A 15,854-nucleotide genomic window follows, 5' to 3' on the forward strand; every position below is an offset into this window, starting at 1 on the left:
TGAAATGGCCATCTGCTGCTTTGTGCCACTTTTTTGGACATTTTTCTGTTTTGAAATCGAGTCCCTTAGTGTGATTCCTTTTCTTAACAACTAGACTGTATACACTGATGCAAGGAGTTGGTGTTTTTTTAGTCTTACTACTAATAAATGTTTGCCGGTGTCCATCTTATAAAAAAAATATGGAAATAAATATATAAACTTTTGTTAAAGAGACAGCGGGCTAGACTTAAGAGGACAGGCTTCTATCTCCTTCTAGGGCTGAATATTAGGTGTTACTCTAAATGGCACTTAATATTAATTCAATCCTCTTTCAGTACTGCAGTGAATAGACTCTTCACTGCCAAAGGACCTGAGGTATAGTGAATAAATTAAAATTAGTGTGATTATGAAGGTGGCTTTGTGTGCACATTCTTCTGTCTGACTCTTTTCTAACACTGTGGTAAATTTGCATACTTATTACTGTAGCAGGAATAACGTGGGTTTAACAAACTGAGCTAAATGTAGTAAAGTGCCCTGCCAGGTTAATGTGTTTAGTAAATAGGTTGCATTACATAAAATAACAGTGTTATTAGTGTTAAGTGTTTGCTAAGGTAGTGGCACCTTTTAGTAAATGTAGTTGTGTCTTGTGCACATTCTTAACACACAATATTCATGGCCAGTCCTAGTACTTGGTAAACAAGGCAGCCACCTAGGGTGGCAAAATCAGACATCGCAACTTGCATGCATTAGGCCTCTCCTCCTCCAGCTCACATGCTGCAGGGTCCTCATTCATTTTCTCTCTGCTCCTGCTCACCCACCCCTGTGGTTGGCATCCCTCTCCTTTGGGTCTGGCATCTTTCTCTCTCCCTCTTGGTCCTCTAAACTTGTGTGTCTTCTAGTTACAGTGATTAAGCGAAACTACTTATAGCTGATCCCGGCATCATTTGATGCAACTTGCTGTTGCTGCATGAGGCAGAGGGAAAGTCATGGGATTGGCCGGAGACAGCCTGGCTTTATTGCTCCATTACCAGTGAAGACGCAGAAGTTTGGAGGATCATGGGGGGGGGGCCAAAGGAGAGATGCTGGACCCTTGTGGGGGGGGGGGGGAGTGGTAGAGAGCATGAGAAATGCTAGACCTGTGGGGAGAGGGAGGGGGAGAGAAAGGATAGAGGAAGGGAAGAAGAGATGCTGGACCCAAGGCGGGAGCAGAGGGTAAAGAGAGAGACGGGATGGGGAGAGGGGAGGGAGGGGATGATAGATGGGAGATGCTGGACCAGAGGGGGAGAGGACCAGATGAGAAAAGGGCGAGTTCTGGACCCAAAAGTTATAAATGCAGACATTTTCATATTAATTATACTGCAAGTGCGGCACATGATGGGGGGGATGCACACTTAAGGTTTGCCTGTGTGAGATACCTTTGGGTTGGCCCTGCATAGGGTGATACAGTGGTCCTTTCTAGGGCAGTGAGCTACTGTCTTAGTACTGGTGTTATTATTAACATTTGTATAGTGCTGCCAGACGCATGTAGCGCTGAACATCCAATATAGCGAGAGACCGTCCCTGCTCAAAAGAGCTTACAATCTAAAAATAAGACAGACAGACAAAACAATTAAGGACAAGGGAAGTACTGGGTGAGAAGGAACAAGGGGAGGGCAAATTGAGTAGTGGCTAGGAGTCAAAAGCAGTGGTGAAAAGGTGGGTTTTTAGCTGCTGCTCTGCTTTCACTCTGCTGCTCCCCAGTATCTCTCCACACTCGTCCTTCCCTACACCCCGCTCCATGGATAAATCCTTCTTATCTGTTCCCTTCTCCACTACTGCCAACTCCAGACTTCGCGCCTTGTCTCGCTGCACCCTACGCCTGGAATAACCTTCCCGAGCCCCTACGTCTTGCCCCATCCTTGGCCACCTTTAAATGGAGACTGAAAGCCCACCTCTTTAACATTGCTTTTGACTCGTAACCACTCGCCTCCACCTACCCTCCTCTCCTCCTTCCTGTACCCATTAATTGATTTGCTTACTTTATTTATTTTTTGTCTATTAGATTGTAAGCTCTTTGAGCAGGGACTGTCTTTCTTCTATGTTTGTGCTATAGAAATGCTAAATAGTAGTAGCAGCATAGATGTTAAACAGCTTCACACAACTACTGGCAATGGGAAACTACTGAGTGTTAAGGATTTTTGCACTAGATTTTGCTGCTACAGTCTATCACAGCGCCCCCCTCTGGAAGGTTTCATTCCCCTTTCTCCCCTCGGCTGCAAATGTTTATGTCCTCCGAGCGCGAGCCAGACGAGGGCAGCAGCAGCCGCCCACTCCTGCCTCGAGCCGCCGCGCAGGCGCCCAGCCCTACTTCCGCCTCCTCCTCCTCCGAGCGCTTCCGGAGTTTGGCGGAGATTCCCGAGCGTCCGTCCTGCCGGACTGCTAGAGGCGGCCGGAGCGCCATGTTGGATGCTCAGCTAGCGGAGTGAGGAAAATCCGCCGGCATCCCGCCAGTTCCCCGAGCGCCAGCGCCAGCGGGTATCCCGGGGAGGGGGAGCGAGGCCCCCCGCCCCGGCCCATGACCATATTGCCCCCCTCGCCCTCGCTTCCTCTCGGCTTCCGCTAGAGACTTGCCGTTGTCACGGAGACCGGCCGGCCCTCTTTCTCGTCGTACCTTCCCCCGAGCCCCCTCCCTCCCCGCTCGGGGGGAGCCGCCTTGCCATGAGTTTACCGCAGAAACCGGCTCTGAAAGCACCAGGATCGGCTGCAGGAACCGGGCCGGCGCCGCCTCCTCACCCGGCCATCCGGGCCCTACCGAGCCAGCCGCCCCAGCAGTATCCTTTGAGCGCCCGGGGGTGTGGGGGAGGGGGGAGCGGAGAGAGGCCCAGGCGCTGTCCCGAGGTAAGAGGGGGGGGGGGGGGGAGCAGTTCCCTCCCCCACTACTTGCACGCACAGGTGACTTTATGCGCACAATGTGCAGACAGGGATGTGACATCTCTAGGCGTGAGCTTCTGCCCCGTGTCTGTGCAAAAGAAATAAAAAGGGTTGGGGGGAGGGGGGGTCCTGATTCTGGATTTTGGCACTTTGTTGTTAAACAGAGACCCCCCCCCCCCCCAAGTACCTTGCATTCTGCTTTGGGTTGCTTTTCCCCCACTGTGGCTTATTTTGCATAGTGGACATTGGGTGCTGGGTGAACCACATTTTTCTTTGGGTTATGCAAATCTTTTTTTTTTAATTGTCTTCCTTTTTGGCTCTGTTTATGTAGCTCTGCCATTTTCCCGAACAGGTAACGTGTGGTGCTAAAAGAGTGCGGAACTTTGTGTGCAGTGTTGATGTGGCAGTGAAATGCAGGACTGTTACTTAAGAGAGGCTGTCTGGGGAAATCCTTTGTTTTCACCTATGTGCTAAGTATTCTAATAGGCTGTCTGGCTGCCTTCACTGTTTGTTTGTTTTTTTGTAGCAAAAGTACTGTGGGTCACTAGCATAGGAGCTTCTGTGTGTGTGCTGAGCGCACTGCCCCTCCCCCCCCCCCCCCCCAATATTTAGCAGATCCCTTCATTTGTATCCAAGGAGGGGTAATTTGTATTGTTTGGCATCCCCGATCATTTTGAAATGTTGGCACTTACAGTCATAAGTGAGATGTAAATGATTTCAAATGTCAAGCAAAATATGAACCGAGACTTTTTAGTTGAGTACATTATTAAGCCTTAGGCTTACTTTCAGTTTCTTAGTTTGCATTTACGCTGTTGCACTTGTTTGTTGTGGCAGGTTTCTTACCTGTCAGGTTTGAGATGCCTGGAGCTAAGCTTGATAGGCCCATGGCTCTCCAATGCATACAGAGTTAATTTATCATAAACACATTGCTGGGAAACGCCGGTGATTGAGGAATGCATGCAATTGAGAAATCCAGTGTTGTATGTTTGAAGGTGCATGCAGGGCTGTGCTTATAGTGCTTTTTCATAGGAGTGACAGGGTCCTTCTCTTACAAACATAAACACGTAGATGAAGGCCATTCTACACGCTCATACAGTGGTGGAGAATTTCTAAGCATGGACCATTGGGAAGATATGAATACATTCCTTTTGAGTTTGTGAAAAAATTATTATTAATGGTGCAGTAACTTATACTGCTATCCAGAGGATGGCAGTCTGAGCATGAGAGGCGCAGAATTGCAGGTGAGAAATGAAGGATAAAGACACACTTAGGATGGAAATGGTGTCGCACAAGGGGAGATAAGGACATCCTTTTATAGTGTAGGAAATTTGTGTCTGTATATATATATATATATATATATATATATACTGTGAAAAGTTGCTCAGTGTGTAAGCTTGATGAATGTTCATCGTTTTTGCGAGTATTTCTATTTAATTTGCCTGGAAGGTTTCTGCTGCTCTAATTAACCTTTTATGGACCTTTGTTACCTGAGATTACAGGAGAGGGCAGCTGCCTGTTAGGTATCGAAATGTGTATAAGGTGTGGCTTTGATCTATTTGAATCCGTTTTATACACAGTCATGTGTTTTGCGTTCAGCGAATAAGAGGAAGCTGTGTGTGTCAGCACGATCAACTTTGTGCACTGTGGCCTGTGCGTTCTCGGTGGCAGGCCTGAAACTATGGAACCAGTTGCCAGATTGTTTGCTTTTGTCCATCATTGCAACACTTTAAGAAAGCACTTAAGACTCATTTGTTTGTGCAAGCATTCTCCACTCTTGGAATTTTAATTAGATTTTGTGATGCTAGACTGTGTACTGTATTTGTTTTAGGAAGAGTTTGGTTAGTTTGTTGCTTGGTATTATTTAATGTAAACTGCATAGTGATCTGGGATATAAATATTTAAATAAAATAAATAACCCCCCCCCCCCCCCTTATCTGTCCAGGAACAACAGAAAGCTGTCTAGCTGAGAGGCATGAACCAAAAGGTCTCTCCAAAACCAGTACAAATCCACTTCTTGGTCAGTGAGCAGGCACCACTGTTGTGTAGGCAGAGTCTAACCCGTCTTGGGCTTTGACTATCCTCTCTGCAAGCACCATCTTCTACTGCTCATTTCTGTAATGCTTTCAGATGGACACAGTGCCACATGCATTTCACAAATAAGAGTACATATTACAGAACTGAGCTGCAAAATCAAGAGAGAAATTGAGTGACGAAATTGTATTTATTTCTTTGCTCAGAGGACTTGCAATGGGACTGGTATCTGTTCCAACAGTGAGGGTTAAGAGACTTTCCCAAGGTCACAAGGAGAGTAAATGGGAGAAGCAGGGTTTGATCCTAAGATGCTGGTTCTGTTTCTTGCTCTTACGGCTACTTTTTTTTTCAATCCCTTCTCCAGCTATGTCCTGTGTGAGCATAAAGAGTTCTGCAGCATTGGATTTCCAGATCCGATCTGAATATGCTGTACTGTTACTGGGCCCCTCAGTGGTGGAAAAAGTTGGTTTTGTTAATGTGGTCAGTAAATGAAGTCTTACTCTCAGCATACACGGTTTATTGTGATGTTAGAAAGCATTTGTGCGCGTTATGTACTATACTTTCCAAGTTGTTTCAGCTGATAAGTTGTTGCATGAATGTGTGTGTGGCTGCTGTGATATCCAGCTCCTGATGTTTGCTTTTCTTTGTAAATGTTCTGTTATTGTATAGAGAAACTGGATGAATCAGTTTTGTCTTTTTCCACTCTCATTCACTGTGTTGCTGTCCAGTTGTGATCTTGCACTTGGGGGGGGGGGGGGTAGATGAGTATATTTAATTCCTATATGCAACCCAATGCCAGCCCTTCACTTCTGTCTGCCTTCTATATCCATCCCGAGCTTGCCCATTATCTAAGTCCTGGTCTCCATCACCACCACCACCAGGTCACTTCAGATAACTGAATCCCCTGCCGTCTTATTACCAAATTTTCTAATAATTCCTACACCATCTGGAACATTTGGCTTCCTCATACTCATTGAATGTTGGGTTTAAAACATACAGATTACCCGAGGGCCTTGGATGCCCGAAGCAGTCATGTGACGGCTGTGAAGGTTATCCCTGCTGCAGGTAGATTCCCGAGTGCATTTGCTCAGTAGAGTGTGAATGGAATGATGTCCTTATACAGTGATATAACTGTTGTCTGAAGTCTAGATTTTAGTACAGAAACATCACATATCGAATAGCATGTGACAGCAAGGAAATCTGTGAACATCTCATGATGCCTAAGTTGTTTGGTAAAGAAACTTGTACATGTTAAAGACCAGGGGTGTGAGGGGAGGTGACCCACATGTACAACCCTGGCCACCTTTCTGGAGAGAATGGATGAGCTATACTGGTTTTTATCTGCTATCTTTTACTATGTAACTACATGTCCATTAAAGCTAGGATTTTATTTTATTTTTGTTATTTTTTGTTACATTTGTACCCCGCGCTTTCCCACTCATGGCAGGCTCAATGCGGCTTACATGGGGCAATGGAGGGTTAAGTGACTTGCCCAGAGTCACAAGGAGCTGCCTTTGCCTGAAGTGGGAATCCAACTCAGTTCCTCAGTTCCCCAGGACCAAAGTCCACCACCCTAACCACTAGGCCACTCCCCCACTCTCTACTGAGAACTAGGTAAGAAACAGAGTCAGATGGTGATCATAAGAACTGCCCTACTAGGTGAGAACAAAAGTCCATCTAGCGAAGAGAGGCCAGTGTAGATCACAGGTAGACAGATTCTGTGCTGCTTACAAAGTGTCAGTACCTGTATCGCCACTTTGCCATTCGCCAATCTGCCGGGCTACCGCTGGAGTCCCAGCGGTAGTGCCTGCCCCCCCCACGTGCATCATTTCTGGCACTGAAAAAATACTTTTAGTTTTTTAGTGCAGGGGGCTTACCTGATGGTAATCGGGCAGCCTCGTGTGCTGCTCAGTTACCGCCAGGTTAGCATGGGAGTCCTTACCATCTCCTAAATGGGGTGGCAGTAAGGGCTTCCCCAGCAAATGGCCACGTGGCAAGTGGTTTACTTACCGCAAGGCCATTTCCTTAAAAATAAGGTTATCAATAGAAATCAAACAAAATAAAACATGGAAAAGAAAATAAGATGATACCTTTTTTATTGGACATAACTTAATACATTTCTTGATTAGCTTTCGAAGGTCGCCCTTCTTCCTCAGATCGGAAATAAGCAAATGTGCTAGCTGACAGTGTATATAAGTGAAAACATTCAAGCATTACTATGACAGTCTGACAGGGTGGGAGGATGGGGGTGGGTAGGAGGTATGCATGGGGACATCAAGAAATGTATTATGTCCAATAAAAAAGGTATCATCTTATTTTCTTTTCCATGTTTTATTTTGTTTGATTTCTATTGATAACCTTAAGAGTGGACTAACACGGCTACCACACTCCTCTCCTTAAAAATAAAAAAGCCTTTTACCTACTGCGGTAAAAAGGGGCCTTGGCACGCAGCAAATCCACATGCCGACTCTACCGCAGAGTCCCTTTTACCTCAGCTTTGTAGAAGGGACCCATTTTTCTATAGGAAATAAAAAGTGAACTGTAGTTGTTGAAGCCATCAAAGGCATGTGAAAGTGCTGTAGGTTCGCTGGGAACTCTGTCGGTGGCAAAAATTTGGATGAGAAGCGAGGCAGCCACACGGTGATCATGTGTGTGCTGTCTGTATGTAGTGTGCACTTTTTCCTGATAGCACATGTGTTTAGTATCGGGAAGAGTGCACCATGCGCAAAATTTCTTGATGCTCATCCCTGTTTGAAACTAGGCTCATCAAGTGAAGGGGTTTTTTCCATTTCTATGTTGGACTGAGATAAATGGAAAGACTGAGCACTAAAACGCTTCATGTTCTTATTTTTCTAGTAAGTTTTACCACTAGAAGGAAATTCCTGATACAGTGGTTGGGCTTAGATCCAGTTGATTTCTTCTAACCAGTAAACTGATCTCCAAATGCAGGGCTGGAAAAACTTGTGGTGACCAGGTCTCCATGTGCCAGAAATTTGGCACCTGGTGTCAGGTGCCTGTGGGCTTGCACGGAAGAGTTTGGAGGCAGGGCAAGAGTGAGGGGCAGAAAGTCCTAAGATAGGACAGAGAAGGTTAAAACAAACTCTACCTCAAGAGGCTAAACAGGAGAAAAAACATGTACGAAAGCTATAAAAAAAATTGTTTCATCTTGGCATTAGTTTTCCAGAAATGTTTCCACTGTTGTTCATAAGCATATACTACATTTTTATCTACTTTATCTTCTGGAAAATCTTTTACTTTTTCTTTGTTATCCTCCCCCCACTTTCCTTCTTAAAGACAGTTCTGGAGTGGTATCCTGTGTCTGAGCAGTTTGAGTGTATCTTCAGGTATCTTCACAGCAATATATATATATATATTTTTTAACTTTTCCAAAATTTTTATTGAATAAAGATCCAACATACAACCATAAATTCAAGTACACAATCGTGCACCCTCCAACATATCGGTATGACATCTTCAATACATTTTTTAACCAACTGTTTATGTCCCCCTCCCCCCCCTCCCTCCCCCCTATTGAATTGTCAGGGTAGAGTCTGGTCGTGCCAACCACTCCGTGTAGGGGTCCCAAGTTCGGTGGTATGGCAGCAAACGACCCAGACGCATCGCAGTCAACTTAGACATCAGCTGAATATAGTCCAATTTACGCAGAATCGGCTTCAGTCCCGGCAGAGTCTGCTGCTTCCATGCCGCCGCCAGCACCAATTTGCTGGCCACCAATATCTGAGTGGCCAGTTGGTGCGCATATTTTTTACTGCCCTGAAGTCTTATGTGTAACAAGCAGTGGTCCATTTTCATGGGAAAAACAATTTTTGTTATGCTCGCAATCAACTTCAGAACCCTCGTCCAATACCGTTGGGCCTGCGGGCAAGCCCACCAGATATGGACCATATCACCCTCCATGCCACATTGGCGCCAGCAGAGAGCAGACCCCCCCTTAAACATCTTGGCTAGTCTCTGTGGTGTGTAATACCAACAGTATAATATTTTATAGCCATTTTCTACCAATGCATTAGATTCACAGCAATATTTGATGTTTGCACTCTGTTCTGGCCAGTAGGAATTTGAGGAAGGAATGGGAGCCAGTTTCTTGTATGACAGCGGTGACTGCTTTGTACAGTGTTTCTCAGCCACCCTTTGTTTACCCATTTAAATGACAGGGACTTGATCGTCAGCAGCCCTTGCTTTTTATGACTGTGGAAATGTTTTGAAAGTATCATATGACTTCACTGTATCCGGGAACTAGTCATGACTAAGGTATCTGAAACAAATCTAATGCCATAATGCAATGTGACACTGCCTGGTGCTGGTGATCTGCTTATGCAGCATTGTTTTTCTACGGAGAATATAAAAATATATTTGATAAAATCTTTATTTATGGATTTACAGTGCAATTAGAGGTTTCCCTTCATGAAATCCAAGGTTTTTGACAGTTTGTGGCGTTTGTTTCCAGGATCACAGCAATTTAAATAGATGCACATCTGTCATCCTGTTTTTTGGATACTTTATTCCAGGTGGTCAGCACTTACCCAGTGAGGGAGGCGACTGTAAGGCATCATGGGATGAGTGACATTGCAGCATTGAGATTCCTCTGAATTTTTGTCTGTGTGCTTCCACACTGAAGCTTTGACTTTGCTGCTTGGAGTTAGAATTGCCTTGTACTAGGAGTTAATCCAGCATTGTTACAGACTTCCCCAATATTTTTGTCTGAGGCTGGAATGTATTAATTTATTTAGAAAACTTAGAAGTTGGGGAAAGTTATTTAACTTGTACATGTGGCTTATTTTGCTCTTTTTCATCTTGACCAGTAGAGGTAGGGCCAAAATGAAAGCTCACACTTGAACATGTTTTTCCTGTGGTGTAGGAACTAAAGGAAGAGAAATGACAATTGAAAGGGAAAAGACAAGGGAGTTGCATTAAATCTTGAAATGGTTTGCATTGAGGTTTCATATCCTCTGTGTTAAGTGCATAGTTTGCAGAGGGATTCAACTATTATACAGGGCTGAAAAACATTTAGGCACTCAAGAAGTCGATGTAGTAAGTTTGCCTTAGAGATGTGAGCTGACACCTGTTCCTGACGCAATAAGCAATTAGTATGCAATTTGCTAAGTGTCTCCCCTTCTATCAGTGTGTGAGTGGTGATTGGCTTATGTACGGACAGAAAAAAATCCCGCTGGATTCCTGGGACCGCTCCGTACTCTCTTTTCCCCTATCCCTGACACTCAGACACAAACTCTGTGGTAGTCTACTACTAATTATTTCTACTGCACTACTAGACATACGCAGCACTGTACACATTATATGTAAGTACTTTCTCCGTCCCTAGAGGGCTCACAGTCTAAGTTTTTTTTTTGTACCTAGGGCAATGGAGGGTTAAGTGACTTGCCCAAGGTTACAAGGACTGCAGTGGGAATCGAACCCGCGTTCAAATGGCTGAAAATATCTAGCTTCAGTCTCCATATTAGTCTCTGAATTCTTTGCTGAAACATGTCTTTTGAGTAGGAGGCGGATTTGCTTCTAGGAACTTCAAACTGAGGCTACATCTCGATGAAATAAGTCTGTAGCAGTGGCTAATCTGGGCAATCTCATATTCAGATTTTGATTATAGTTCTGCAAATTTTCAATCTTTCTCAGAACTTTTGTCCTGTATATGTTGGTTTGACACAGATTCTATTATCGGTCAGGTTTTTTTCTATGCCTTTGATCCTAGTAGTCTGTTAATTTTAAGGTAGTATCCAGATTTTACAGCTTAGTGGAGGAATTAGAAGAAGTAACAATGAAAGAAGAGCATACAGTCCACAGTAAGGTCACAGTCGCTACTGATGGCTTTTTTACGAGTGGTTGCAGGGGAGGAAGGGGCTTAGGAGCACCCTCATCTTGGGCACTACGTTCCCCAACAGATGTTTGTTCAAGCTCCCCAACTGGTACCTCACTGGCTTGCTGCTCAGATTCGGCTCCTTGAGCTACTGTTGGCATAATGCTGGGTCTGATATCCGTTGAGTAGCCAGGGCAGCATCCATAGCAGTCACTCTGGGATCCTCCTTAGGCTGAGCTGTCTGGTGACTGAGCATACTCAGAGATGGAGGAGCTAATGACCCAGATGCTTCGCTGTCTTCCTAGTCCTGACAGCAGAAATGCTCGCAGCAGGCACTGCAAAGGTAGCTATTATGGTTTGCCACGGAGAAGTCATCCCTTCAGTTTCCCCCCTTATGTTTTGGCATCATAGAAAGTAAATGTGCAATAAGAAACTCCTTTAATAATAAAACACCGTTGGGGCCTCCGAATCAGTGTCTCACCTAGACAACATCTTGATCTCCTCCCCAGGTTTTTCATTCTTCAGCGCATTTGTCTGCACATGCACTGAATAGTGAACTTATTCTTCCTGGAATTTGTTCCTTTGATTTCGGGAATCCCGTTACCTCACAGTCACTGCATTTGATCTGTGCTGATCCTGATGTCACACATCAGGCATACACTAGTTATATCATTTTCCATGTCAGGGTATTTGAGATGCTGTTCAAATGTTGGAATTACAGTGCAGTAACTTAAATGATTTTAAAGTAAACTTCATTGACAGAAGAGAGCATGGTAGTGCTTTTCTGTGTTTTATTTTGTTGATATTATGCACATAGTGTAGAGCATGCCAGTTATCTGCTGTCATTTTTTACTCTCTCTCCTACTGATGGTGGAGATCGGAGGATTAGCTGTCTAGTGTGGCATATCCCCTGAAATAGTGGAAATTAGGAGAAGTTACTACTACTACTTAACATTTTTAAAGCACTACTAGGGTTACGCAGCGCTGTACAGTTTAATAAAGAAGGACAATCCCTGCTCAAAGGAGCTTACAATCTAAAGAACGAAATGTCAAGGTGGGCAGTCTAGATTTCCTGAATAGAGGTATAATGGTTAGGTGCCGAAGGCGACATTGAAGAGGTGGGCTTTGAGCAAGGATTTGAAGATGGGCAGGGAGGAGGCTTGGCGTATGGGCTCAGGGAGTTTATTCCAAGCATAGGGTGAGGCGAGGCAGAAAGGGTGGAACCTGGAGTTGGCGGTGGTGGAGAAGGGTGCTGAGAGGAGGGATTTGTCCTGTGAGCGGAGGTTTCGGGTAGGAACGTAAGGGGAGATGAGGGTAGAGAGGTTATGAGGAGCTGCAGATCGAGTGCATTTGTAGGTTAGTAGGCGAAGCTTGAACTGTTTGCGGTACCTGATCGGAAGCCAGTGAAGTGACTTGAGGAGAGGGGTGATATGAGCATATCGGTCCAGTAGTAGTCAAGGCGAGAGGTAATGAGAGAGTGGATGAGAGTTCAGGTGGTGTGCTCAGAGAGGAAAGGGCGAATTTTGCTGATGTTATAGAGAAAGAAGCGACAGGTCTTGGCTATCTGCTAGATATGGCCAGAGAAAGAGAGGGAGGAGTCGAAGATGACTCCGAGGTTGCGGGCAGATGAGACGGGGAGGATGAGGGTGTTATCGACTGAGATAGAGAGTGGCAGGAGAGGAGAAGTGGGTTTGGGTGGAAAGACAATAAGCTCGATCTTGGCCATGTTCAGTTTCAGGTGGCGGTTGGACATTTAGGCAGCATTGTCGGATAAGCAGGCCGATATTTTGGCCTGGATTTTCGCAGTGATGTCTGGTGTGGAGAGATAAAGCTTGGTGTCGTCAGCATAAAGATGATATTGGAAACCATGAGATGAGATCAGCGCGCCCAGGGAACAGGTGTAGATTGAAAAAAGGAGGGGTCCAAGGACAGATCCCTGAGGAACTCCAACAGAGAGCGGGATGGGGGTGGAGGAAGATCCATGGGAATGTACTCTGAAGGTATGGTATAAGAGGAGAACCAGGAGAGGACAGAGCCCTGGAACCCAAATGAGGACACTGTGGCAAGAAGTAAATTGTGATTGACAGTGTCAAAAGCGGCGGATAGGTCGAGGAGGATGAGGATGGAGTAGTGACCTTTGGATTTGGCAAGGAATAGGTCATTACAGACTTTAGATAGTGCTGTTTCTGTCGAGTGTAGAGGGCGAAAGCCAAAAAATCTTAGGAGCTGGAGAGCGGTATGGATTCTGTATTATATCTAGACCCTTCTATCTGTATTGGACAAGGGATTTAAAATTGTATTTTGTGTCAAGTTTTACTTGAGACTAAAATGCAGCCTGCAAGATGGATAGCCTATGATAGGTTTACTAGAACTTGATGAACTGAAGGATTTATAGCCCTTTTAGTACAGCTGGCTATAAATTCAAAACAAAACAAAGAGATGATGCGCAAGTATCACGTTTACCATCAAATCCTGTAAAAACCAAATGTAGTATTTATTAAATGTGGCTATGGCTTGGTGGACTTTTAATGGAGTGGTGCCCAAACAGACTGCTTTGAATGATACAATGAAACCTTCCTAAATGTGATTCTAAGGAGACAGCCTGGCTTTTCTCCCAAGCCTTTAATACATGTGGCAACTGGGCTATTTTACTGCTCACCCTGTAGCTTAGACTAGTTCCTCATATCTTCTTCAGTTTGTCTTGTCTATAAATCTCAACTGTACATAAGTACATAAGTAGTGCCATACTGGGAAAGACCAAAGGTCCATCTAGCCCAGCATCCTGTCACCGACAGTGGCCAATCCAGGTCAAGGGCACCTGGCACGCTCCCCAAACGTAAAAACATTCCAGACAAGTTATACCTAAAAATGCGGAATTTTTCCAAGTCCATTTAATAGCGGTCTATGGACTTGTCCTTTAGGAATCTATCTAACCCCTTTTTAAACTCCGTCAAGCTAACCGCCCGTACCACGTTCTCCGGCAACGAATTCCAGAGTCTAATTACACGTTGGGTGAAGAAAAATTTTCTCCGATTCGTTTTAAATTTACCACACTGTAGCTTCAACTCATGCCCTCTAGTCCTAGTATTTTTGGATAGCGTGAACAGTCGCTTCACATCCATCCGATCCATTCCACTTATTATTTTATACACTTCTATCATATCTCCCCTCAGCCGTCTCTTCTCCAAGCTGAAAAGCCCTAGCCTTCTCAGCCTCTCTTCATAGGAAAGTCGTCCCATCCCCACTATCATTTTCGTCGCCCTTCGCTGTACCTTTTCCAATTCTACTATATCTTTTTTGAGATACGGAGACCAGTACTGAACACAATACTCCAGGTGCGGTCGCACCATGGAGCGATACAACGGCATTATAACATCCGCACACCTGGACTCCATACCCTTCCTAATAACACCCAACATTCTATTCGCTTTCCTAGCCGCAGCAGCACACTGAGCAGAAGGTTTCAGCGTATCATCGACGACGACACCCAGATCCCTTTCTTGATCCGTAACTCCTAACGCGGAACCTTGTTTTCTTGTACAAACAGCGTTAGCATCATATCTGTTACATGTACATACCAAGGTGTTTCATTCGTATTGCGATGACGTGTATCATAACTATTTTATATGAATGGTTCTTCCATGCTGTCATGGCTGATTACATTTATCAAGTTTCGGTTATATGATTGCTTTACTATTCTGTTAAATGTTTATATTTCTGATACTGTTTCATTTTAGTCCTGTTACTAGCATTCAATTTGCCATCTCCAGATTTGCCTTATTAATTGTATTCATGCTTACTTTTGTTTATACTGTTAACAAAACTACAGTGTTGTGAAAGTTTTGCATCACTTTGTCAAAACAAATTTTATAGCATTGTGTTGTAGTATGGCAAATTATTTTCCAGAACTCCTAGACGATGCACGTGCTTACTATCAAAATTCAATTGTTTATTCTTTCTGACTAGAAATTTCTAGCAGAATGTCAATTGAGATGTTATTTGCTCCAATGTGTGTGTGTGTGTGTGGGGGGGGGGGGGGGGGGGGGGTGGCATCTCTATACTGCTGTACAGTACAAATGCATGTATCAGAACTTCAGTTAAATAATACAACTACTATCGGGCATGTTGATGATCTCGTCTAGGAATTAATTTTTACTTGTAATGGCCCTGAAAAGGGCAGTTTTAATGGTCCTGGCTTTTAATAATTAATTGGCCAGCCTTTGTTTTTTGTTGGCATCTCTCTGGCATACAGTACATCAGCTTCAGGAGTTGTTCCTGAGGATGACATAGAGATCAGTAAGTTCTCTTTTGTTCACTGGCTGTAGCTATTTTCAGTGACAATTACTCCAGAAATTACTACTACTACTATTTAACATTTCTAAAGCGCTACTAGGGTTACGCAGCGCTGTACAATTCAACATAGAAGGACAGTCCCTGCTCAAAGAGCTTACAATCTAAAGGACAAATTCTTAGTTGGATTTAAATCTGGAGACTATGTTGGCCATTCAGTTGTCTTCACCTGCTTTTTCTTCCAGTCTCCCACTGATTTTGCTCGATGGGATGGAGCATTGTCATCCTGGAAGAATCTCCAGGAAACGACTGCTGAGCTGATGGTAACGTACTTGGTGAGGATTTCAGTGTATTTGCATGCATTGACCATACCATCAATGATGCGAAATCTGCCAACTCCACTGGCTGCCATGCATCCTCAGATCATTACTTTTGTTGGATACTTAATCGAGACATTCTTCTCCTGGGAACCTTCTCACAAATGTTTTTCCATTATTTCCAAGGATGCGGAAAATGCTTTCATCGCTAAATAATACTTTCTCCCATTCCTTCTTGCTCCAGCTGGAGCATTTCTTTGCCCATGCCATATGCCTCTTTCGCTGGTCGTCTGTCAGCAGTGGCTTTGTCCTCGCTCTGCAACATCTCGGTCCAAATTCCAAGCATCATAAACATCAACTGAGCATTTCTCTTTTCATTCTCTGAGCAGTCGAGGAGAGCTGAGCTTCCTGTTGCTCAAGAATATCTTAAGCACCGCACGATTCTCTATGTGTCGACTTCTTGGACTGCCCATACCGATTCTTCATGCTGCCAGACT

At 44.4% G+C, this 15,854-nt stretch overlaps 1 protein-coding gene across 6 annotated transcripts in view; it reads left to right on the forward strand.

Moving 5' to 3' along the window:
- The first annotated feature begins 2,378 nt into the window (after nucleotides 1-2,378).
- Nucleotides 2,379-15,854, forward strand: part of EIF4G3 (eukaryotic translation initiation factor 4 gamma 3) — a 419,008-nt gene continuing 405,532 nt past the window's right edge. For all 6 annotated transcript variants that reach the window (XM_030222062.1, XM_030222064.1, XM_030222063.1 and 3 more), the window contains exon 1: nucleotides 2,379-2,789. In XM_030222062.1, coding sequence (XP_030077922.1) covers nucleotides 2,677-2,789 — 113 coding nt within the window. In that variant the 5' untranslated portion in view covers nucleotides 2,379-2,676. The remainder of the gene's footprint in view (nucleotides 2,790-15,854) is intronic.

The sequence above is a fragment of the Microcaecilia unicolor genome, chromosome 13 (genome assembly GCF_901765095.1).
Source record: "Microcaecilia unicolor chromosome 13, aMicUni1.1, whole genome shotgun sequence".
In the NCBI taxonomy this organism is placed as follows: Eukaryota; Metazoa; Chordata; class Amphibia; order Gymnophiona; family Siphonopidae; genus Microcaecilia; species Microcaecilia unicolor.